This window comes from Adelges cooleyi, unplaced genomic scaffold (genome assembly GCF_023614345.1).
Source record: "Adelges cooleyi isolate 19-005CV unplaced genomic scaffold, UGA_ACOO_1.1 ACOO_flye_CR_arks_rails_tigmint_CR_PRNA_9, whole genome shotgun sequence".
Classification (NCBI taxonomy): domain Eukaryota; kingdom Metazoa; phylum Arthropoda; class Insecta; order Hemiptera; family Adelgidae; genus Adelges; species Adelges cooleyi.
The window spans coordinates 15,367,132-15,392,457 of NW_026096579.1; the positions used below are offsets into that span (position 1 = coordinate 15,367,132).

Sequence of the window (25,326 nt, forward strand, 5' to 3'; positions counted from 1 at the left end):
AATTATGCAGTCGGTAATCTTATTATTTCTCTGTCAATATTATTTCAGTCCCTATTAAATTTCCGCTCTTTTGCTCTGACCCCGTCGTCGGCTTTTTGTTCGCTGGTCGATACACTTAATTGTATGTGAAACTATTTTATGCCATATATACATATATATTGATTCAATAGTATGGCGCGCACACACAATCCACCGACAATTACCGCATATGATAATATTTTAATCTTGTCCCCCAAAATGTTTTAGTATCCAGTTAAATTTTGTATCTTCGTGATTGTTTTAATTTTAATCTTATTGTGTCGTAAAGGAAAATCATGTTTTTTGAGATAAATAAAAACAATTGAATTCGGGACTATTGTTGTTTAGATTTTGTTCTGCCAATTGTTTTCTTTATTAAAAAAAAACAAAAAATGTATGCAAATTATTTTCTTTGTTAATGGAGCAAAAGTGACGTTTGTGTCGATTATTTTTAGCTTGCGATTTTCAATTAATATTTAAATGAATAATAAATACAAATCGAGTTTAAAAAGAACATAATAATATAGAGAATATAATATTGTTTTTTTTAATTTCTATTTTGGAATATGAAATTATTTTTGCGCATGGCTTACTACCACCGACATCCGTCTTCCAGGCTTCACATGTTAAATATTATATTATTATACAATCAAAATGTTATTATATTAAAATCAGTATGAAATATTAGGGTGGTTTTATCATGGGTTATTTATTATTATCCTTGGGTTTTCTATTTAACTAGGTTGTTGTGTTTATAGAGAAAAAGATGACGCAGGATGTTACTACAATATTTTTCTCTGCTGATCATTCATCCGAAAAGTACTGTGTGTGTGTGTGGTTGATAGGTACGTTCCAAAATATATGGCATGACTTTACACAGCTGTATTCGTTATTTTTTCCTTATCATATTTTAACGTTGTATATGTTATCGCATCGCGAGTCTCGTGTGGTTTTTGTTATTGTTATTATTACTTCAAACGCTAATATTATGCGTGTTTTGTATTTTTGTTTAATGGATAGAAAAAAAAACAACGCCACAAGGGGAAAAACGGGAAGAATGTAATGCTCGTTAAATTTCTATTCGGATGTGTATTCCCCCCACTCCTCTTTCTACGAACGGCGGTGTCATCGAGTTTCCTTGGAAGACAACCGCAATAGCGACTGGTGTGTCATCTATTTCTGCGAAGTATTGTGTAGTAAAAGACACCGATTTTTGAAAATAAAAAACTCCCAATTATAATAATATGTATACAATTTTACGTTCTCGGTTTCAAACGGAATGTCTTTGCATTTGTCTATACATACTTACAAACGGTTGTATATAGAGTAAGTAAGGGTGCGTACGAATGTGGTGGTGCGTGTTGAGCGCGCAAAAGATGTCATACCGTATAATTTGAGGGAGACGTTTTATTAAGTCTGTTCGCAAACGGGCACGCACGGGAGGGGAGGGTTTTTTTGACATTACCGAAATTATTATTGTTATACGAGGTCCCCGGGAATTACATATAGTAGAGAGAGAGAGAGGGAGAAAACTCCATTAACCCCCTCGCGTACAGCCGTTTTGCCCAAATGTGTTTATGGCCCTATGGTCTGTTCAGATCCAACCCCACCTCCCCCATCTCCATCCCATAACAACTTAATAATATGTATATCTATCTGTATAATTGTATTGTGTGTATTATATTGCTTCGGAATGTTTGGTCCAATGAACTAAATTAATAACCGTTTTATTATTTTGCTGGCGACGACGATGGTTTTTGGCCGCCAAACGACATATCATATCAAGCCGGGGGAGAAAAAGATAATGAAAATGTTTTCATTTATATATATATATTTGGTTTTATTTGACCTATTGTCGTTACCCTTCAAAGTCTTTATTGTTTTTGGGACGGTAACAAAATTGGTCGGCGGCGCTGCTTTAGATACAATATCACCAACCGTTGACGGTTTTTTTTTTTATAATTTATTTTTATGGATATACATTTTTATACACACGCGGCAGATGTGTGTGTGGAGGGTTGTCGTCCAGGCCAATGCATTACTCTTTTTTCGGGTGGCGGGGTTGACATTTGAACTGGACAGAAAAAAAAAATAATTCGCCCAGAAATATGAATTATTAAACGGTCAATTTTTTATTTACTGCCGTCGACTAACTTTGACCTTAGGTAAATATTAAGTCTTTTTTTTTTTTTTTTGGCACGTTGATGGATAATATTTTTGTTTTCATTAATTTTTATTTGCATAAAATTATCACAATAGCGTATTATTATTGCCAAAAATGGCCGTATGGCCGTCTTCTCGTTTTGTAAAATAAAATGTATAATAATATTCACAAAACCTACCAAAACACTAATCTCTAAGTCTAGCAGTACACCGAGTACGAGAAAAGTTGCAGTTAAGAACGCGACCAAAGCACATGTGCTGTATAGTCGTTATATGCATATTAACGGGTAATTTTAGTGATAATAATCATCCACTGTGGATGTATTGGTTGGACTTCATTTTTTTCTATTTATCGTTTAATCTAATAAGTCGGTATTTGAAGAATTCATATTTTATATTGTGTGCAGTTAATGAGAATATATATCACCTATAATCGAAAAAACATACAGTTTAGTGCGACCAAATTGATAAGATTGTACCATTAGAGTTGTTCGTTTTGACTTTGGCTTTTGACCATTTTCGAAATGACAGTATCAAATACTTATCATAAAATAATTAGCGTTTGATGATCACACACAAAATGGCTAATACCATCATCGTGGAAGAGAAATGACGCTAAAGTCCCTGTACGTCATAATCCGATTAAGGGGGGAAAAATTAATTTAAAAAAAAAATGTCCATGGCCGCTACAATAGTATAAAATTATATAAATTGTACTTAATATAAAGTTACGCAGCTTAGGCGGTAAGTGTACTGCTGTTAATCCCCGTAATTTAAAACCGACCAGTATAATATATGGTGTGTAACATTGTTTCGAACCTGATATTGAATATCCATTTGTCAAGAAGAAATACAAAATAGATGCTTAAACCGCTATTCATTGTGCCGTTTGTAGATTTAAATCGTCTTACTTATATTGAACTGTTGGTTATGTAAAATTATGTTATCTTGGATGTCGGTGGTTATGCTGTGTATATTAAGCAACGGCCAACGACAATAGGTGGCTGTGTATTATAGAGTTAAAAAAAATGAATAATCTGAAAGAGAACATATTATTTTGTACGTGTGTGTGTTTTATGCAAGAGTATTGACTATGATGATGGCGGCGGGACTACTAGGCGCCTCAGTGTCCTGACACAAAAGGGTCTTTTTTTTTCTCGACAAGGCCACACACACATCTTTCTCTCTCTCTCTGTCTATGCATACAAGTGGTGACGACGACGATTCGCTTGAAAAAAAAAAACCACTCGAAAGCCGTAAGTACGATATGGTCGTCTCGGTCCGAGTCGAATTACAAGTACCGAAACTCCACGAGTTTTTTTTTGTTTTTTTATTGTCAAACGTGACAGCATAGTGACTGAGGTCTATTAAACACACCGTGTGTACGACGAACTTGACTGGGACATAATTATTGTTTATTAGTTATAAAACTGTTTAAAAAAAAAAAAACTTCGAAATTAGCTCTCAAAGTATTCGGTTTTCGTCACATTAATTTATTGACAAAATTATTTTATTAAAAATATGATTAAAGTGACTTTAATAATTACCCTTTTGTAATTTTGTTGATTTTTCAAATACACATACATTTTCTACGGTATTAAGTGGTTTTACAGTCAAAACGCTTATTTTATATTGAACCAAAAAAAAAAAAAGTATTTGAAACTTTATAAAAAGCACAATTTTGTTCCATCAAAACAAAACGTTCAGTTTTTGTAATGTAGGTATTTTTATAAAATCAAATTTAAGAATAATGTAATTACAATTTAGATAACAATAGAATAGCGATAACGTAGTAAATGAAATATAATTTATTTTGTGCTAAATAAAAGTATATTGTATTTTAAATTCTTATGTTGTACATAAATTTGCTATTATACAAGTCACGATGCTAGCCGATTTGCGCATTATCTGTTTTAATTAAAATATATAAACTTGCCAAGACAATGCACAATGGCGTTTAGTTAAATTCTGATTCCTACGGATTTCGCTTTGTAAAACTAACAGATGTGCTTTACACAGCTGTATGTAAATTGGTGTACAAATTAAATGTATTTTATTACAAATAAGGTACGTTATTCGGTGAAATACCATCTAACCGATTTATAACTATTGAGTATTTAAATTGAAAATATCTATTGGTTTTTTTTGGAGTCTAGAGAACAGTAATAATTAGATCCACTGCGCGATGTGACCAGTGTCTTATAATATGGCTTCTCTCTATTAGTTCATAATAGAGTATGTATTAATTGTAACGAAGAAGAATATGCGATGACGTCATTGATTTAATAGTTAACATTGTCGTTTTTAATTGATTGAAATAACGTCCGGTTTATTTAACTTTTTTACTTTCTATTCATATCAAATTATTCGATAGTCACACAATACACGTGTGGAAGTATTTAGAAGTTAAAACGACTAGTCGATTCTTTCAGGTAAAAGTTCGGACCTCTTGAAAACTCTGAGAGCTTCCTATGCATATCAGTAAAAATTACATTGGGGCTGATAGGTTGGTGAAATGTATTTAAACTACCCCAGCCCCCCACCCGCCTAGTTAAGCTAATGTATTGTCGTTTGCTAATCATTACGGTGAAACGTTTATGGATTGTCGTTTACAGGCGAAATCACTTTGGGAACTAAAATATTAATCCCTATGAAGCGTCTTGACAGGCAGGGCAGGTGCGCAAACACCCCTAGAGTACTATTACTATATCATTATTACTATTAATATTATTGTTATTGTTATCGCCATTATACCTACAATAACGGTCGTGGAAAATAAGAAGCTTCCACCGGTGGTATTACACGAGAGATGATGATGATACCCGCAGCAGCATTATTATAATAATATTTCTTTGGTCGTTGAATTATTGAAAGACGAATTTATTTTTCGATACTTGGGCCCACAGCAATATACATATGTATGCTTGTATACCGTTGGAAACTTGGTGTCATTAGCGCCAGACACTTATGTTGTAGGTAGACCAATGTATATAATGAAGCCGTTACCAAGATCCACTCTTGGCTGCCGGGTCGCATTCAGACACACACACGTGTAGGTATATATGTATTACATTAATATAGCATAATATACATCTGACGCTGCGTGTAGCCAATTACGTAAAAGGGAAATTATTATTATTGTTATTACTACAGCAATAACAATGGGATGGTCTATCCCCGGCAGATGTCTTCTGAAATAATTCACACCGACCACCACCGGGGCTCTTGCCCCGTCGTTAAGTCCTTAAAAACTCCTGTGCACGTCTTGTTTATTAAGAACTCACGGTAGCCGTTCACACAAATTAAATTAATATAAAATACACACTTAAGACTAGCGCGCGCGCGTGGTTGGCGAACGAAACGTTTCTTAATTAAATATACTTTACCGCCCCGGTGTATTCCGGTTATCAGTTTTATTAAAAACTTTCGCCGGAGTGATTTATATTGTACCTATATACATTTTCTCCCTCTATATAGTATCATTAAGCGACATTTCTGAAATCCCCAGAATAATAATATCAATTAATTCCTCTTTGTTTAATTTCCTTTTATCTCCGCTTCTACGGATTTTCGAAAATGTCGGTGCCATTTTTTTTTAACATTCCACGTTGTCTGAAAAATTACAAAAAGTTTTCCCAATCCGAATGCGCTTGCTTTAACCCTATTTAGTGTTTGTTAGAATAAGTACAATCAATTTAGGTGGCGTCCTATAGTTATTCAAACAAGTTGTTATCTATATGTTATAAGCGATAATTTTTTTACATATATACTTTTTCCCAAATTCCTGATAATTTAATCTGCAGGGTGTTCAGAACTGCATCCTGATTTTTTGATGACATAGTAAAATGTTGAAAAAAATATGACATAATATATTAACAATATAACCGTTTTAAATTTTTTTTTTCAGTCAGAAGCTAGATTTGAGTGGTGGTGGAGAGGGGGGGGGGTAACTTTTGAAACATAAACGATAATTTATACATTTAATTATTTTTTATTAAATTAAAGATAGTTTGCTGAACATTTTGACCTGTAGATAACCAGTTTTGAATCATTTAAAGTTATTAGTGTATAAAATATAGGATAGGAGTTGAAGTAAGTAATGCGAGCAGATAAAAATAATACTACACTCCACCCTTCCTACCGTCTTAAATTGTGAAATATTTAAGCTCAGTCAGAAAAAACTTGTTAAGTAAAAGTTGTTTGAAAATAATAGGCATTTTCATATCCAGAGTCAGAAAGGAGAGTATTAATTTAAGAAAATATTATTTTAGTGCGCTTGAGCAAAATTAAGGTAGGTAAAAAAAATGCCTTTGTACCAAATTTAAATTTAAGGTCATCCGTTCGAAACGTTCCGTGTTGCCTTTAACTCTGAACACACTTTATATTATAAGAAAATTGTATATACTATAGAATCATGCTGATAGTATTTTTTGTAACAGAGTTAAGTGTTGAGAAATCTTCATCAGAGATACGAACGTGATAGGGCGTGTGTTAACCGAGAGCAGTACTCGACACCATTAGGTTAGTAAATATTTTAACTCTGATGGTATTATAATTTCATAAGAACCGTTGGGAAGAATGTTCACCGACAGCAGCAGAGTATTGGCACAACGGCTGTGCGGTTTAAGAACTATACCTACCAAACTTCGTTGTAAGTAGTCGTGTACGTCGTTGGCGTGTGTTAATATTACAATACCGACGTGACGACAATGGGCTGAATCTTTACAGGTGCCTCGGCATATTACCTCGGCGTGTCTATCGCGGAATTATCTAAGACGGCGGAAAAAACTTGTAACGACTTGGGGTAAACTTTTGAATTTAAAACCAAAACTTGGTACGTACTGGCCCGGCTAAAAACGCGTCTCTACACACACCACTGGTTGTTATTTGTCGCTGTAATTTTTATTTTCATTATGTGACTACAGCTTCCTTAAGGCTGCTTCCACCTCCCAGCAGCAGCTGTATATATACCTATACATATATACTCTTGGCTCCCTGAGCGTATAGCGCTATGTCTGTGTGCTCTATATGTCCTTAAACGAGCGGCGCGTGACTCGAATATTCCAGGACACATTTTTCTCCATTTATTTTTTCCGGCACCACGACTCTGGATCATTAATTACGATAAGTCCTCGCTGTTTTTCTTATTCTTTCCAGGCTACGTGAAACCCCTCGAAAACGAATAGCCGATAATTCGAAAGTCAACGCGGCACCGAGTAAAAAAAAAAATAGGGCCCCCGAGGGCCGAGTGCAGCAACCCCTTGGTGAAAGGCAGCCATTTAAGCGCTGCGCCGTCGTGCGACTTAAACCCACCAATTAAATATAATATATTTAAATATTTAGAGTTAAAAGTATTTGTTTTCTATTAACGGCCCGCGCGGTACGCCTCGGGGACGGCAAATGTATACACAAACCTGAAAAGATTGGTCTCTTTTTGTTTCAAATATTCCACGCAAATTCCTACCAAAACGCCTTAGCAACTCCTGTCAATTGTCTTGGCAACCGATGCCGTCATGAGGTTAACGCTATAGCTGGTCATTTTATCAGCACATCAATCTGTCCGGGGTCCCTTGTCACAGAGTATAATAATTTGGTTATATTATCCATACAATGCTTAAAGTATACGACCGAGAAAATTCAAAATAACTGCCGATTATACAACAATAAACTTTTGCCGTTTTTTTTTGATAAGTCATGCATAATTTTATCTATTTTTCTTAAGTACCATCTGTAATGCTGTATGTTTGCAGCAAGCACATATACTATTTATGTTATAATGCTTTAAACATGTTATATAAAGTATGGTTATGTACGTGCTACTTGTTATAGTTTGGAAATAAAATAATAAAAAATCAAATTTATTTTAATATGTTGCTGAATATTAGAGAATTGTTAGGTGGAAATAAATTATTTTTTGACAACTATTAATGCATGAAAACGGGTGATACATATACTTTTGTCACACTCCGAGCATACATTTTAAATAAAAATACATTTTTTTTTAAATTTTCATTAACCCTTTCAGCATTTGACATTTTTTTTTTAGCAAATCCATTATGGTGAAAATTAATTCATGCATTGTAGGATTATATATTCTGTTTTAGCGCACACTGTAGTATCAGATGCTCGACAATTGTCGTGTCATCCACTTGTGTAAGTTTATTGTATGTGTCGGTCAAGCGAATCGGCACTAATGCTCATCATAAACGTTATAATATCCGAGCCGAGTCTGAACAAACTGCTGTACATTATACTACTTGAAAATGTATAAATTACCATTTACACAAGTGTTGTGGTGCGATGCAAGAAAACGGGCCAGGGGCGGGGGTCGCTTTTTTGATACATAAAATAATGTTATGTACGATTTTCCGGTGCGACGGCAAAGAAAACAAAGTATATATTCATATGTATAAACGCACACACACACACACAAGAGAGTGTTACATTGAGATAATAGCGTTTTTTCCTGGAACCAACGGGGGTTCGATTTTGGGGAAAGGCTTTCCTTCTGCTGCACGCGTGCCTTCCTCGAGGTCCTCTTTTAGGTTAGCGCTAACCTTTGTAGAGTAGTAGTCTTATCCATCGCCGTCATCGCCTTATATATTATAACCCTTGAAAAAGCATGTATAGTTCGCCCAAACAACAATACGATATACTTGACGGGCGGTCTAAACGTGTTGTTTTACAACGTAGTAAACCTGTGTGCGTACATCATTTCCGGTTATTTCCGCTTTTGGTGCAAAATACCGACATTAACGCGTTTACGGTACACAAAGTGAAAAAACACAATATTTTGGTCGATACGCGTTTTGAATAAATATGTTGCCGGCGATAACAGTACTTTTTTCTTGTCGGAATATTACAAAAATAAACAGTCGACCTAAACATTTGACACACACCGCACACACTGCCTTTTGGATTCGGTGAAATGGTCGTTCGGCCGATTAATGTGTGTTAACTACTAAAACCGGAATCGCACACATTAAAAAAATAATAATTGTTTTTTATAGACGACAAGAGCAAGCCATTGGAGTAGTTCAGTTCGTTTACATACGTCTCTGTCGCCCCCCTCGTACACAAATTTTTTATTGTTACATATTAACAGTCATTATTGACCACCACCACCATCACTTAGGAAGGACTACAAGCACTGAGGTCATAATAAGACCAATTCTTTGTTATTAACATTTCATTTTTTTTTTTACACATTAATTATAATACATTACTTCATTAGGCGCAATAGTCTAACATTTTACAAAAAAAAAAAAAACCCTCGATTGTGTCTTAATTACTACAATATATCCGAACCAATGACACAACAACGCAGTCCGTTTGTCAAGTATTTCGATACGGGTTTCGAAATAATTGTGGTCTCCGTTAAGTCGGTGTTTCATCTATACCGACTTACAGTCTGACGTTTTTTATCATGTAAAAAAAACCAGCAACGCCGTCGGGTACCACATTACAAAAAAAAAACCAGTACACAGCAGATGGATAAAATCTGCACGTGCGTGTGTGTGTGTGTGTGTGTGTTATTGCGGTGAAATAAATGATCATTTGCGATAATGGGTGTATTTTTTTTGTTGAAAGGGTTACATAGTGGTGTCGTTTTAAACAGACGCACATGTATTTTAGACAAACGGTTACGATATTATTCCAAACACGAGTGCTGCTATTGTCTATATCTGCTAATTGACGCCGAAAAAAAGGTCGCTATGAATACAATTATTTTGTTGAATTTTTTTTTTATACAGCATTATCCGTGGCTATGGACGGCTATGGCGTTTTCGCGAGATTATACCGAGACACGGTTTAATTGCCGAATCCCCTCGGCACGTGATTCACATTGTAAACACCACACACACACCCTGTGACAACACAATTTCGTTACGCGACGTATCCCTTCGTTATGCACCCCCTCCCCCTCCCCCTTGCCCCTCATATATTCCTCTCGTGAGTACGTGATGTCCCGTCGCCACTGATCAATCACTGTGGCAATGCCCTGATGAAATCTGAGAAAAACCAACCCCGTTAAAATACATTTTTGAAACATGATCGATTTCCGCCTGCCCACATCATAATAATGCGATACGATGCAGGTTGTGTGCACCGCGGTGTTGTGTTTATTTTGATCGACGGTCGCCGTCGTCTATTGTGCGGATGCCAGCAGCTGTTATACATCCCGATTCTAGATCTTCTGGGTAAATTCGATGTGGGATCTATAGTATAGCACGGGGATCGCCGGTAAAACGCACGATAAACGTAGGTGCTGATTTGTACAAATTCAACCGATTGTATTAGTATTACTCCCTACGGGATAGTATTGACATCCGAAGCAACTGCAATTTGAATTCTGAGACATTTCGCCGTTGGTCGTTCAAGTGCAATTTCGGTGTGTGATGGATAATAAAGAAAGAAGTTTGCTCGGCGGTGGTAATTGAGTGGTTACAATTGTTGTTTAGCGATTGGCGGTGCTCGTGTGTATATGACGTTATTATACATGGAAAAATCGTTTTGTATTCAGACCATTGGTTTAAAATAAATTCGATTTGCACAAGCTGCGTGCGTGTGGTGTACTCTAGAGGGGTGAACGTTTACCGGTTACGCTATTGTCAATGGGGGTGTGTGTTGGTACGCGAGAAAATGCTCTCCAGATAGATCAATTAGCATATACAGAGAAAGGCCTCGTAAAAACTTTTGATATTACCGAAAGTACATGATCGGTACGCATTTTTTCCAAGGGTAGTCTGGGTATTTGCAAACGCGCGCCTACTTAAGTGTCAATAAATCTTTAGAACGAAAATTGAGGCCTGCTATGCCCCTCGTGTAGTATTAAGACGAATATTCAACGGTAGTAGCTGTCATAGAAATTAGCTGGATTTGATTTCAAGTAACAACTGTGTTTTAAAAGAGAATATTCCTTTTAGAGAAAATCATGCAAATTCCGTAGGATTAAGACGGAGCGCATTGCGTTTATTTATTAATCAAAACCACAGACACCGTCGTGTAACTACCGACCGTCTTGACTCGGTAGTAGATCTTGCACACTCCATTAAAGTTGTTTTGATCACGTGATTGCATTAAATTCTAATATGATAATTTGTTGAAGTCTGTCTATAAATTACCATTACATTTCTCTTCTGCATTCTACTCGTTTGTGATTACGTAGCTTCTTCTATTATACTTGTAAGTCTTATTATTACTACACTCAAATTAAACTTTCTTGTTCCCGTTTGACAACAAACCATCTTCATAAGTATTGCGTCTAATTTGTATTGTTAGACATGTTATATTTGACGTAACTATCTATTTTTTTTTTTTTTTACTACTTGTTTTATACAAAACATTGTAGTAGAGCCATAAAAGAAGAGCTGGATTGCTTACGTTTAATTTATTGTTCGAGTTATCGTTTTTTGTTTTGAACAGCTGACAAAGCTTCCATCGTGTGATGCTAACAAGAGTATACAGCATTACGCCTTAGAAATATGATAAGTCGGTACCGCCACGAACCGACGTGTTTAAGTAAAAGATCAAAATGTCGTCTTAGTCCTAAACACTAGCCCGAGTAAACATACTGTCTAATTAGCTAATTGGTTTTCTCTCACTGTGTATTTCCCAAGTGGGAATCACTTCGCTATTTCTCTGCGTTCTGAAGATAAAACCTGACATTTGAAAACGGCCACCGGCCGTTTATTGTTAATATTATTTCCCATCCGCACGTTTCATTGCGGCTTGGAAAACAAAACATTGATGTGTGATGTAGAATGATCATAATTTTGTGTTCAGGCGCGCACAATCTCGGCCTGAATATAATAATAATCTATTTTGCCCTTAACGATAACAACAATAATTGCAACCGAAAATCAATTAAAACCCCATTGTTTCAACGTGCATTGTCCGCAGCCTTGGTTTAAAATATAATAGCCGCAGAAATTTAGTTGGCCATGCTACTTCTGAGTTCTGTCATAGTAAGATTATCTTTGTTACAGTTGTAAATTATAATACTATATTCGATTATTAATTTGCATCTATCTCTTTAATTGTAGCCAACGCTTTTTTATTTTTACAACTACCCGACTCGGTGTGTTCTTAATATTAACTAATATCAACTCATATCGGCTCGCTCTCTTTTTTTAGCAGCTATCTGATCTGCGTTAAGATGATGTAATAAAAATATGGAATTTTAACTCATAACACCCCACTCCATTTGGTTTTATATTTATTTCATATTCATCCTTTGAATGTACAATGCAGTTATACGGTATGTATACTGGTGACAAAATAAATAAATTGACAAAGTTTGTGTATTTATTTGCCGTTATTTAGCATCGTGGGGATTCATTATGCAGTGTAGCAAAACCCGTACCGTCTACTTCTAGTAAACTTAAAATTATGTTTATTATTAAAGTTTGAGAGGGTATTCATTAATGTACGGTAAATAAATAATTACTAAGTACGTCGCGTCTACCGGGCAAAGAAACCAAGTAAACATGATCACCACAGCGGTAGTTATACAAATTATCATATCTTTACACAACGTGTCTGTCTACAAAATTATGTACACCAACCGTTTATGGGAAAACTTAATTGAAGATTAAATTTATTTTTATAAAAGCAAAATGAACTAATTCATACAACTATCCAAAATGTATATTATTGTTTGTGTATTAAGCTGATCAAATTAAAACCGTGTCAACCATTTGCTTAAAATTGTGAAACTCTGAAGTTCAACTGAGAATAAATATATTTACATTGCATTATTACGGCTATAGATAAAGTGAGAACTTGATAATTTCGCCCTTAATATGTAACTTATAAACTATATTGTGTTGCTTAAATTATTAATACTGTTTACCTAGTTAGCACATTGAAAAAATGTATAACATATGAAACGTGTTTTACTTGTAAAGTAAACGAATGAAAGACACTTTTAAACAAACAATTGTTTTATATACTTGCGGGCAAGAGTATGTGGAGGTTTTTTTTTTTTAATTAAACCTAATTGTAAATCAACTTTTGGTATAAAACCGGGTTCAGTGGCTATTGCATCTGATAGTCGCAGGTGAGACGGTATTTCGGCGTTGTTTATAGCCGCTTGGCCGTTATTATTTCTGCAAAACTAAACCTCAGGGCGTGGAGGCAAGTCGTATATTTTCTGGTGGAAATTGGAAGGCAGGAGGACGACACGCTTAATTGACTATCGCAGCGCCCTTACTTGCCGTCTAACACCGGGCAAATCCGCGGGTGCCAATAAAACATCAAGCTTAGAAACCAAACGACCCCGGGGCAAATTAATTTAAATCCCCCCCCTTCTCCTCTGCGGCCTCTGTCGTTCCAACCCGATGGGAAATTGCGGTGGAGTTGTGTGTGTGTATGCTCACACCAACCCCTACACAAAGGGGGATTGTTGTGTAAACAAGGTAACTAATTCAGAGGGTATATCAACTTCCTCTCCTGGCCGTAACCACCACCACTATGGTCGAGGCTTATTTTTGGGGTGGCGTTATGTTTCTTCTGGAAATTATCGCCTCGAAATTGATTTGACGCAGCACAGCCTTTTTCCACTTTGATTCGGTTTTGGATAATACATATTAATAATAATATACCACTGCGTGTCAACTATAAACGATAAGATTTAATTTTTAATTCCCTTAATTCAATTTGTCAGAGTGTAGATAAACGATCGGCAGGGAAGCGGGTCTGTTATGCGAATAAAGACAAACTCGTTGTGTACTTAGTTTCTTTTCGTTAAAAAACATCTTGTTTTTTTGCATTGTCCAAAATGTAGAAATACTGCTGATGTTGTTTTGAATTTAAACGCAAAAGAACGTTCTAAGTGAGTTTGCAAATTACAATAATTGATGAACTGACAATCGACTTAAACAACATCTCAACGCGAAAATAAAAACAATTCGTTTCGTTGGAGTTGTTAGTCTTTTATAAAATCGTTTACTAAGAGTGTTCGCGTTAAATATTGACGCTAAAGGTTGTTTTAACATTAAAATATTTCCAGTTGAATTTCAAACTTTTAATATAATTAGTTTTCTTGTAAAGCTCGGTGCTGGTTATCTTGCTTGGAGTGACATAATTCGAAACGCTATTGTTTTTATTCTTATAGTACAAGTCCATATTGCTGTATACATTTTAACTATTTAATCGCTAAGAAGTGTAATATGACAAAAAACAATTTGTAGACGGTAACGGTAGCTCATTAAAAATGCTTGAAAAATTGTAATTCATATTAAACATAAAATATACTTAACGAGGTTATCATGTTACTTACAGGTGTCGCGGCTAAAGACCCGTCGTTGATAATCAAACCGGTACAACCCAGACAAATGAAACCGATCGGTTCTTCTTTGATCCTGAACTGCCAACCCGACGTCGATCAACCGGAATACATCACCAACCTGAAATGGCTGGATCCGCAGAACAGAACAATCGATCAGACTTCGTAAGTGTTCTAAGCCCCGTTATGTGTAGAAAAGGGAGGGATAATTAATTTCCGTTTTGTGCTTTTCAGGACTGCCGGAGCTCACGTGACTACGACATTCACTTCCGACAACAATCTCGGGCTGGTCATCACCGGCCTAACCGAAGCCGACGTGGGCACATACACTTGCACTGCCACCTATTCCAATTCAGAGTACCTAGCCCACAGCGTCGTAGTCGACAGTTTCGGTAAGCCCCGTTAAAACCGCCCGGGTGTTGTTTCTTTAAAATCAATCATTTTATTTTCTTCTTTTATCCGTTCAGACGACATCACTTGGGTGGACGCCCCCACCGAACAGTATCCGATCGCCGGCACCAGCTACAAAGTAAGGTGCAAAGTCAAAGCCAATCCGGCGCCGTTGGTCGAATGGTACAGGGCAGACACCAAGATACAGGACGGCAACCGGTTCGTCAAGGAATACGACGGGTTGGTTATACAAAACGTGACGGCCGAAGACGACGGCATATACAAGTGCCGCGCTATTGTCTTGGACACGGGCAACATTAAAGACAGGGACATCAGAGTGGAGGTAAGAACGGCAGTCTTAAAAAGTAATCATCAGTAGGGTCAGATTATAGATAAAACCAGCAGATAGTACACTCTGAATAAACGGTTAATGATGCACTTTCGCCTGTTGTTGCACAGGTACACATTCCGCCCACTTTTGCGGCCGATCAAGTTTCCCAGCTGGAACTGGTCGAAGGCGATATGGCCAGTGTCCAGTGTGCGGCCAATGGGAAACCGGAACCGAAAATCACCTGGATACACATGCCGGAACAGCGGGACTTGAGCGAAGGGTCCGAGCGGTTCTCGGTGAACAAGATCACTGGTGTGTTGACTCTGAACAAGATAAGCCGAAGCGATAACGGAAAATTCAAGTGTGTGGCATCTAACGCCGCCGGAACTATTGAGCGTTTGGTCAACGTGGTCGTTCTGATCAAACCGGAAATCTTGGAGGTCACCAACATCTCGGAACCCATAAACACCGAAGCTCGAATGCGATGCTCGGCCAATGGAAACCCTCTGCCGTCCATCGTGTTTAGGTACAGTATTAAAACTACATTTTGAATGGATCTGTTCATGTGAATGGATCCACGGCAAAAATGTAAAATGATATTATTGATTCGCGTCAGGTTGATTTAAGATGCGAAACGGCCAATCATAATAAAAGTCGGGTCGTCAATAACGATAATAATAAAATATATAACAAGAGGGAGGCGGCGGTGAGACACAGAGTGATGATAGCAGTCATTAAATATCTTTGCTTTAATTTGCAGGAGAGTGGGCACAGATGTAGTGATAAAAACGGGAATCGAAGATTACCGTGTTAGCGTGGAGCACGATACCGTCAGGGACGTGGCGACTGCCACTCTGGTAATTAAGCACCTGAACCGCACCGACGATGGTCTCTACACTTGTATGGCGTCCAACAAGGTAAGGAATATTAATATGTGCCGATGCTTCGGTAAATGATCGATAATTAATCATACTTTCTGAACCACCCCTTTTTTTCCCGCTCTCCTTTTGTGTTTAATGTGTTCTTTTTTACTGGCATTTATAACTCCATTAGAGTCTTTGTCGCCATCACTATACACCCCTCCATCTCAGCTTTAAATAATCCTCTTCCTAGGTCTGTTTTGTTCCTCGTTGAAATTGCTTCTCCATTAATTTGTCCTTGTGTTGTCTTGTTGTTGGCCACGTTTAATGTGTTGTATATCGCATGTTCAGGGTGGATCCTCAATGAAAAACGGTCACCTCACCGTGCAGTTTCCGCCGGTGTACGCCAGCAACATGGTCAAAGAAGTTTGGACTTGGAACGCCAAACCTGTGAACTTATCGTGCGTGTCCGAGTCGCTGCCCAACGCGTCCATCACGTGGCTGCTGAACAACCGTATCGTCGAGGACGACATGAACGTCAAGAAATTCGGCAAAGGCCCTTACAGCGACCTCTTGGTCACCCCGGTGGACCAAAGGTATTACGGCGTGTACACGTGCTTCACGAAGAACATACACGGCGAGAACAACGCATACATTACTTTGCGAGAGGCTCACCGGCCGTCCAGGGTATCCCAGGCCAAATTCGAGGTCGTCACCGGTAAACGACATTATACTTTCATCGTTAAAGCACAGACTATAATATGAAAACAGATAGCTTACTCGGCATGTAAACATCAACCATAGCATCACAGATTAGATAAAAGCAAATATCCTATCTGTGATAATACCCATATAGTCAGTTATCAATTAGTTTTATGGCTGTTAAGGAGTTTGTACAATAGTAGTAACCGCACTATAATTTATACTAACTCACGCGGCTACACTGATACCTTCGCGAGTCCCTTATCAGTTTTCTTTTTAAATTTCCGAGCCGGCTATCTGTTTTCATATAGTCTGTGTTTATAGTTGTATTGTGTTCTATTTGTTTAAGAGTGTCGTTTTCCGACAATAAACCGTAGGGTTTAGGTTCTAAAAATATATTTTGTACTTACCACGTGATAATTACACGATAATCGTAGAGCCGACACCTTTCAGATAGTGTATGGTTTTGTTTTTGAACGCCTGCCAAGTGGCCGACTGTGGTTTATTTCAGAACGCTAGTCCAGTGTTAGCTTATTTTAAGGTTGTGTTTTTAAATGGACCGAGCTGAAATCAAACGACGTGTAATGATTTTTTTTTCTTTGTCTTAAAAAAAAAATACTTGGAAAGATTTCTATCGGTAGTTTGTCTGTGCGTGTCAAAATGTAGCTGTCAAAATTATGTACTAGCTGCTTCCCGTGCCAGGTATTCAATATTTGTCAACCGAGTTACCACCCAAGGATATCCGAATAGCCTCCCATCGATCATTTTTAAATCAAGTGAACAGTATACATAAATTGTAATAAGTTTTTCTTTTAAATATCTCTATGTACTCGAATTTACCAATTTGGCAGGCCTTCACGTATTAATACTTGATCTGACAGCTTCGTGATTATGATCTAACTTACTTTTTTCGATTTTTTTTTTTATATCATCGGTGCTTACCTTAAGAAGAGCTCTGCATGTTTTTACTTTACAGTTTATAGCCGTTTAAAATGTTAAGGTTTTTTTTTCACTTAACATTTGCCTAAGTACTTCCATCATAAATGGCACAAATAAAATACCAGCCATATGTGTCGTTGATTGTAAAAGTGAAATACCTATCTCCTTGTAATTGAATTTTGAAATAACGAGCTTTTTGTAAATTAATGTGTAGCAAAAAAAAAATACAATTATTCATTCAGTGTTTTTTTATTTTTTATCACTAATTACAAATCAAAGGTTTTACAAATTTGTAGTAACTTAGAAAATGAAACTAAAAGTAATGTTATAAATGAACTTACCGTTTATTTATTTTTTTTTATTTACACCACTTTTACAATAAACGACCCAGACGACCTGGAGCTTTTAACCGTTCATCAAATTAAACAAATGCGTTCGACAAGGGATTTTCTTCTTTTTTTTGGAAAAACTATGATTTATAGATATTGCCTTTTCGAAATGACCGATTTAAGTACTTATTGTTTTTCGCAGCCACAACGATTTCGTTCAGTTTCGTCGGACCCACGGACACGGGAGGTATCAAAATCAAAGCGTACGCCGTCCAATACAAAGAGCTGACCCAGTCGTGGGACGAGGCGCGCAACAAGTCCTGGCCAGTCGGTAAGTACGCAACCGACAGCAGTTGACCAACTCGACGGTCGGTTGGGATTTGTTAATCGTCCTTAGTATTGATCCGATCGATAATAACACGGCGGTTTTTTTTACCAACAGATACGCCGTACATATTGGAAGGGTTATCGGCGCAAAGGACGTACCATTTCAGGTTCGCCGCCATCAACGAGGTGGGCACCAGCGACTGGGGAGTGGTCGAACAGCGTGTCATGCCCAGGAGATCGGCCCCGGAAGAACCCAAAATCTTGGTCACCAAAGACGTGTACACCGAGGATTACATAAACTCGCCGTACGGCAACAGCTACGAGGTGAACTGGAAAATCCCGGCCGACAACGGCGAACCCATCGACCGCTACAACGTCATCTACTGTGTGGTGAGACGATAACAATACTATTATTATGTTGTTATACTTAGATATTTTGTACAGCACATCTTCCTATCGCATAAAACACACCTGAGACGATCCTCTCCACAATTCGTCCTATTTTTCACGTCCTCTCCTAAGTATTTGAATACACCTATCAACCTCACTTACTTCATCGTCGCCCATCTGCATTATTTTTCTTGTCCTTCAAGTCTCTTACCGCGCTAACACTCGTTGTTGTGTTGCGATAGATTGAAAAAATCAACACCGTGTGGACGCAGAAGAGAGAGTCATGTAGAACGGAAGACCTCAAGTCTCCGGACAAGACGTCGTTGCTGATGGAAAACCTGAACGCCGACACTTTCTACAAAGTCGAAGTCCGAGCCCACAACGACATAGGCTACAGTGTGCCCTCCGAACTCGTCTTCAAAACCGCCATGGGTGAGTAACGCCGCGCGCGCAAAACGTCTTGTCGGCCGACTTTTCTTATAGCCGGCTGTAAGTCGGCAAAGCAAAATATATTCTATACACATGCCTGGCCTAGCGCGTCCAACAAATACTCTATGTATTAGTTATTACCATAAAATAGATGCATAGAAAACGTTTCTTCGTTTGTTCGGTTGATTAGCTGGATTTGAACACAAAATGTCTTGTCATATTGTGCGCTTAGCGTTTACTTTTCTTTAAAAAAAAAACCCGTCTCACCGTTATGCAGGCTATAGCTGTTTACATATTTTGTACACGCAATAATTACAGTACATATTTTGATCTAATCATTACCTATCATATATTGTACCTTATATTACTATTATCACTGTCGTGGCTCGCTTGTGTTTTGGATCCGACGACAGAAGACCTACGCATACTTGCGGCCTGACTAGGTCTGCCAAGTGTGTGTGTTTTTTTTTTGGCATACATACTTGCTTGAAATCTCCAAAAACTTACCATCCGAGTCCTGTCGTGTCCGGATCGAAAACACAAACGACCTATTTGATTTTTGCCATTTTCCACAATACTAGCAGCTCCTTCGCGCAAAATATATTCAATTTTAATATAATATTATTTAACATTATATTAGTATATTATAATACTCGATAGTGAATTGTGATTGGTGGTTGTGCGGCAGTATTACTTGTAAACAAACCAAGGTCTAGAGCTGAGTGTTTAATGTTACATACCGAAGCAGATAATTGCTGTACGCCTATTAGATTAACTCGCATGTACCTAAAAGGTGTTTACAATTATTATTGTATGATGTTTATTTATTATATTGTATACAATGTAGTCAGGGCCGACGCAAGACATAGAGGCAACTTAGGGTGGCAATTTTCGTGTGCAAGTTGAACATTTTTATTACAGTAATAATATTTAAAAAGACGGAAAAATCGGAGTTTGCCTTAAGTTGTAATATTGTCTAGCGCCAGCCATGAATATTTTTGATAATGACGCTTGATTTTAAGACAATAGCTGTTATTATTGTAGTATCACTCTATAATGTGAAGCACTTTGGTGGTAGCCGACCTTAGGTAGTCCCGTAACAGAAGTCTACTTTCGACTAGGTTATTTTCTAAGTCGTGTTTTTGTAAAAAAAACCGTACCCGTGCAAATAAATAGATAAAAGTTTAGTAACTTTCAAAAAAGACTCACAGGTGCGGGTTGTGCACTTATGTTGTTGACATATTCTTTATAATAGCTTAAATTATAGCCGTTTTTCCTTGTAGCTTTGCATTTAACTAAATTGATATTGCATTATTAGCTTCGATGCGGATCTGCGAAGGTATTGTTTTAAATTTAATTTGTAAAATGATTGTTCGATCGAGAAAAACATATTATATTATGTTTTTTAAGTTTAAGAGTTAAATGTAAATTCAGCCGCAGCTATGCTGAAGACCTTTTTATGTAAAATAAAATTAGGGATCATTGGGACGCCAATTCGGAAATATATATAAAGTTAGGTTTCCTACCTTGCCTCGGGACGCCACTAGTGTATACTCGGCTAAATATATCATAATATTGTTACAAGTCCCGGGTTTCCATGTTGGCTTCCCGGTGGTTCCTAAGGCGAGAGAAGATGCAACCGACCATGCGCACTTGACACCTCTAAAAATGGGGTGATATTTTTTTACTCCTATGGTCTGGCCATATAGTTGAGAACGAAACGTAAATAGTGATCTTATTTTTAACCGAAAAACAAACGAACAAAAGTCAACAACAATCTTAATAATATAATACTCGCCTCTATATTATAGAATAATAATTATGAATTCCTTTTGGCGACGGAACACCTGGGGGGGGGGCCTGTGAGGGGGTTTGTTTGTTTTACGGGGTTGTCTTTTCATTGTGTCCAGTCGCAGCAGTTGAGGGTCCTTATTATTCTTCGTCGGATTTTCAATTATTCACCAACAAGCAATAATAGCAAACATTGCTTCGAGTCGAACAATTGCTTCCGTTTTCTTCTCATTCGATGCGAAACTTCAACGGGGTTTTGTTAAGATTTTGTATTTTAATCAAGTGCTGCCCGTTAAATTCTATAAAATATTTGTTTCGCCTTGTATATTCACATTTTTTTTTTAAGTCATTATTTCTCATACAACGCATTAAAGGAATCGACTAATAGCAATACAAAACAAAACAAAAATTCATTAAAAGCTGAGCTTTTAACTTGGAAACAAGAGACTGTAATTTACGATTGCTCTGTACATAGATGAAGCTTTTTGCTATTGTTCATTCTATTGCTTACTACTTATGCTTGCTAATAATACATTATCATTATTATTATTTTTGTAACTTTTAAAACGAAGAGTGTTTTTTGCTTTTTCCATCGGATTACTTACCGGACTCTACAACAGCAATAATAATAATAATAATAATAACAATAATTTCATCCATTGTCGTTTATTTTTCCTTCCTGTATTGTTACCATTATTTTAATGGTATTAAATACGCCCATTTCCATCGCTATAACAATATAAGCGGAACTAGCGTATCGTTATTGGATTATTAGGATGGTCCCATAACATTTAGAAACCCTTCCACACCGTTAAAATTACAATTATGTTATAGGAAAAACATATTAAAAAATCAACCAGAAAAACAGAATTTTAAAACTAGATTAAATGTTGTTTAAACAAATTAAGTATCCATATCTTTTTGACTTACTGATTTTTGTAGTGTTACTTAATTTTCAATAAGTTGAACGCAATTGCAAAAAAAAAATGACTATCTAATTTTCAAAAATTCAGTCTACTAGAAAATTCAGAAAAAAAAACACGGCCAAGCAATGGTATATGTAAGAGATGTTTTTCTTTGATACGGGCATTAGCGGTATGACTTATTTCAGTTTTATTTTTTTGTCATGAACCTTTAAAAATGCTTCTTTTTTTTACATTAGAACTACCGTAGCTCGCCGCCCACGTCCGTAACTATGAAATTAGATATCCTAAAGAATTGTTATTATTATTTTGGTCTTGTAGGCTTTTAGGGCGGTAGTGAGTGCACAATTTAACGGGTTGGAGTGCTCAAAGGTAGTTATCGTTATCGTTTAATTCACTTTAAAACCCCACACGTCGTATACAGGGTGCTTCATCCGATGTAAGACGCTCATTTCTCAGGAAATATGATTATTTTGAAACTACCGTTGTATAAAAGACCGATCGAATATTCGCCTTAAATTCAAATCATTGCAAAGCCATATCGAACAAAGAAATATATGAAAATTCAAACCCTAAGACTTTTTATTAATTTTTCCTCTACGTATTTATGGAAATAGAGTAAGATGGACCATCCTGTATATAACGAAATTACTAAAAACAAAATAATATAACAGCAATACTTGATATGTGCATATTGTAATCCCACGTCCGCTTGTGTATTAATGCGATAATGTATTTGTCTCTCTCTCTCTCTCTCTTTCTGCTATTTTTTTTTTTTTAGATTTTTTGTGTACTGGTATATTTGAAAGTATATAATATAAATATAGTATATGTATTTTCAAAGGCTTGGTTTTTTTTTGTGAGCGCGCACCCACTGTGTTTGTTTTTTTTCTTTTTAAAAAACTCCAACAATATTTTGTGTGTTATGTGTGATTTACAGAGCAAAACGTCAAAGTCGCCAGCGTCAGTTCGGCAAATGCAATCAGACGACCGTCGGTGTACCATTTCATGTCCTTATTGACGGTGGCGGTTATCCGGTTCATCCGTTAAAACACAATCGCTCTTTGATTATTATACTAAAAAAAAAACCCCCATTTTTCTCATACGAATAATTCGCTATTAAACAAAAAAAAAAAAAATTATTTCATTTTTAGCTGGCTGGCTATTGACAGCTTTTTACTGTGTTCATAGGGTGTGTCTGTATATAATCATTTTAGGCCAGTGGCGCCGAATCGTCGTTTTTAAATAAGGGAAATTCAAAATAATCATTAAATTACCCATTAGAGCTGTATAGTATTATAACTACATGTAAAATTCTAAATTTTCGATAAAAAAAAATGCTTGCAAAAAGCACTGACTAAAGTGGGTTTAAAATACTATGTTTGAGTGGGAAAAAAAAGAAAGATTTTTGTGAGCCATTTAAAAAAAATATATATATTTTTACACTGGAAATCCGAATTCTTACATCTCTTGTCTATTATAGCGACTACACGTATTTTTTGTAAACATATTTTTTGGCAAATAAATTTAATCATAATATTATATTCAAAGTCAATTTATACCTTTTGTATCGACTATATCAGCAATACAGCATATCTCTTGCGGTCGCGACTTTGCTTATCAATGTTGTTGCAGTGTTGCCAATTTAAAGAACAAAACAAAAAGTGTTCAACGGGGGACACTGGAAAGGGGTAAAGCAACAACAGTAATTGGAGATTAACATAACCAGCCCGCCTAAAATTACATGAAATGCATGATTTCGGCGCCACTGTTATTTATACCTCATATAATATTATGACATCTATATATAAAATTATAAACCGGGTCGTTCATCCAAGACCGTTACGGATCAAAAAAAAATATACATATAAAAAAAAATAGTATAAATCAGTAATATTCGTTGACTTGACCGTGTTATTGCTTCGGTGATTGTAATTTTTTGCAGAAATCAAAGCAACATTAAGTCGTCAACGCTTCCCACGATTCCCTATTTTTTTTTTTTAATCCCTAACGGTTAATCTTGCACTTAAGATTGAGACGACGAATGAAACGGATTATAATGTCGTGTTGTGTTGTGTATGTCCAGCGAGATTTTCATGTTACAGTTAAGAGCGACGACACTTTATTGTGTTTGTAATTAAATGCTTTAATTTAATATGTTAAATTCAACGTAAACGATAATCAAGTAAAATCATTGCACTTTGTTGTTAACCGTTTCGTTATCCTGTAATTGTAAATCGATATGGCATTTTTTATTATTATTATTTTTTTTTTTAAATATAATTTGCTAAAAACGTGTACCTATTGCTTTATTTTTAATTTTGTGTTATTGTTAATATTATAATGATATACTATTTTTAGTCAAGTAGAAATTAGACCATATACTATACATTATTATACATATAATAAGCGTTTTTTTTTTAGTGTGAGTGTTTGTGATGTCCTTTCTTTTTTTATTATTATTAGTAGTAGTTAGTTTTTATTTTGTAAAAATATATTTTCATATTGTGATACATTTTTTTTTCTTTTCCAATTATTCGGTCGGTGATGCTAAAAAAAATAGAATAACTCTTTGACGACAACATCACATTTTTTTTAACGAGCATTTATAGCAACACATTCCAGCACGTTATAATTTAGTATTTTCTCATAAACGACAAGTACCTTATGTACCCAATTGTGTGTATTATACACAAAACTCAATATTATTAGAGATTGTATTACGCACTTACGGTTCAGATTCGAGATGCAGTGGTTTTTACTTTATTATTGATTTAGATAACACAAGTTTATTATAATAATATTGCTTGACTCGGTAGGTACAAAGAACTTAAGAAACGCCCATAAGAAACTGATAATGACATAATACATTTTTGAGCATCTCGTTTAAGTAATAATTTTAACAAATATACACATATTATAATATTATAGAAATAAAAATGTATTATGTATATCTACAAGTGTAAACCTACCTATTTATATTATACCTATTATAGTATGTTGTAAATTCATCGATTTGTGTACACCGATATATTGTGTAATTTGACAATAATAAACAAAAATATTGAACTATTATTATTTTAACAAAAAAATGTGTTGTAACTTGCATATAGAACAAAAAAAAACTTGTTATTATTGTGCGAATATTGTTGTGATGTATTCTGCTGTGTTGTTAGAGTAAAGTATAACATGGCCAGGTAAGATAACGTGCAAAATATACATATATAGTAATATAAAGAGTTGCATGTCTTTTGTTGCAATCCCGGAAAACGACAGTCGTGGAAACATCCAGGCAATGACAAAGCTCTATCTAACACTACTACTATAATATAATAATATATTACTTGTATGCATCCAGGTCGGGACTTTTTTTCTTTATATATATTATATATAATAATATAAACTTGTCACTTCATATTTTCGTACCAACGCTTTGCACTAACGC

General features: G+C 36.0%; 1 protein-coding gene across 3 annotated transcripts in view; it reads left to right on the forward strand.

Moving 5' to 3' along the window:
- The window catches only part of LOC126847209 (fasciclin-2), a 98,963-nt gene that overhangs the window by 67,864 nt on the left and 5,773 nt on the right, over positions 1 to 25,326 (forward strand). For 2 of the 3 annotated variants that reach the window (XM_050587345.1, XM_050587346.1), the window contains exons 2-10: positions 14,467 to 14,635; positions 14,705 to 14,862; positions 14,938 to 15,203; positions 15,320 to 15,717; positions 15,952 to 16,108; positions 16,403 to 16,769; positions 18,224 to 18,352; positions 18,464 to 18,738; positions 18,981 to 19,170. In XM_050587345.1, coding sequence (XP_050443302.1) covers positions 14,467 to 14,635; positions 14,705 to 14,862; positions 14,938 to 15,203; positions 15,320 to 15,717; positions 15,952 to 16,108; positions 16,403 to 16,769; positions 18,224 to 18,352; positions 18,464 to 18,738; positions 18,981 to 19,170 — 2,109 coding nt within the window. Of the gene's footprint in view, positions 1 to 14,466; positions 14,636 to 14,704; positions 14,863 to 14,937; positions 15,204 to 15,319; positions 15,718 to 15,951; positions 16,109 to 16,402; positions 16,770 to 18,223; positions 18,353 to 18,463; positions 18,739 to 18,980; positions 19,171 to 22,821; positions 24,916 to 25,326 lie in introns of those variants that run through there. The other variant, XM_050587347.1, reaches the window with a different exon arrangement.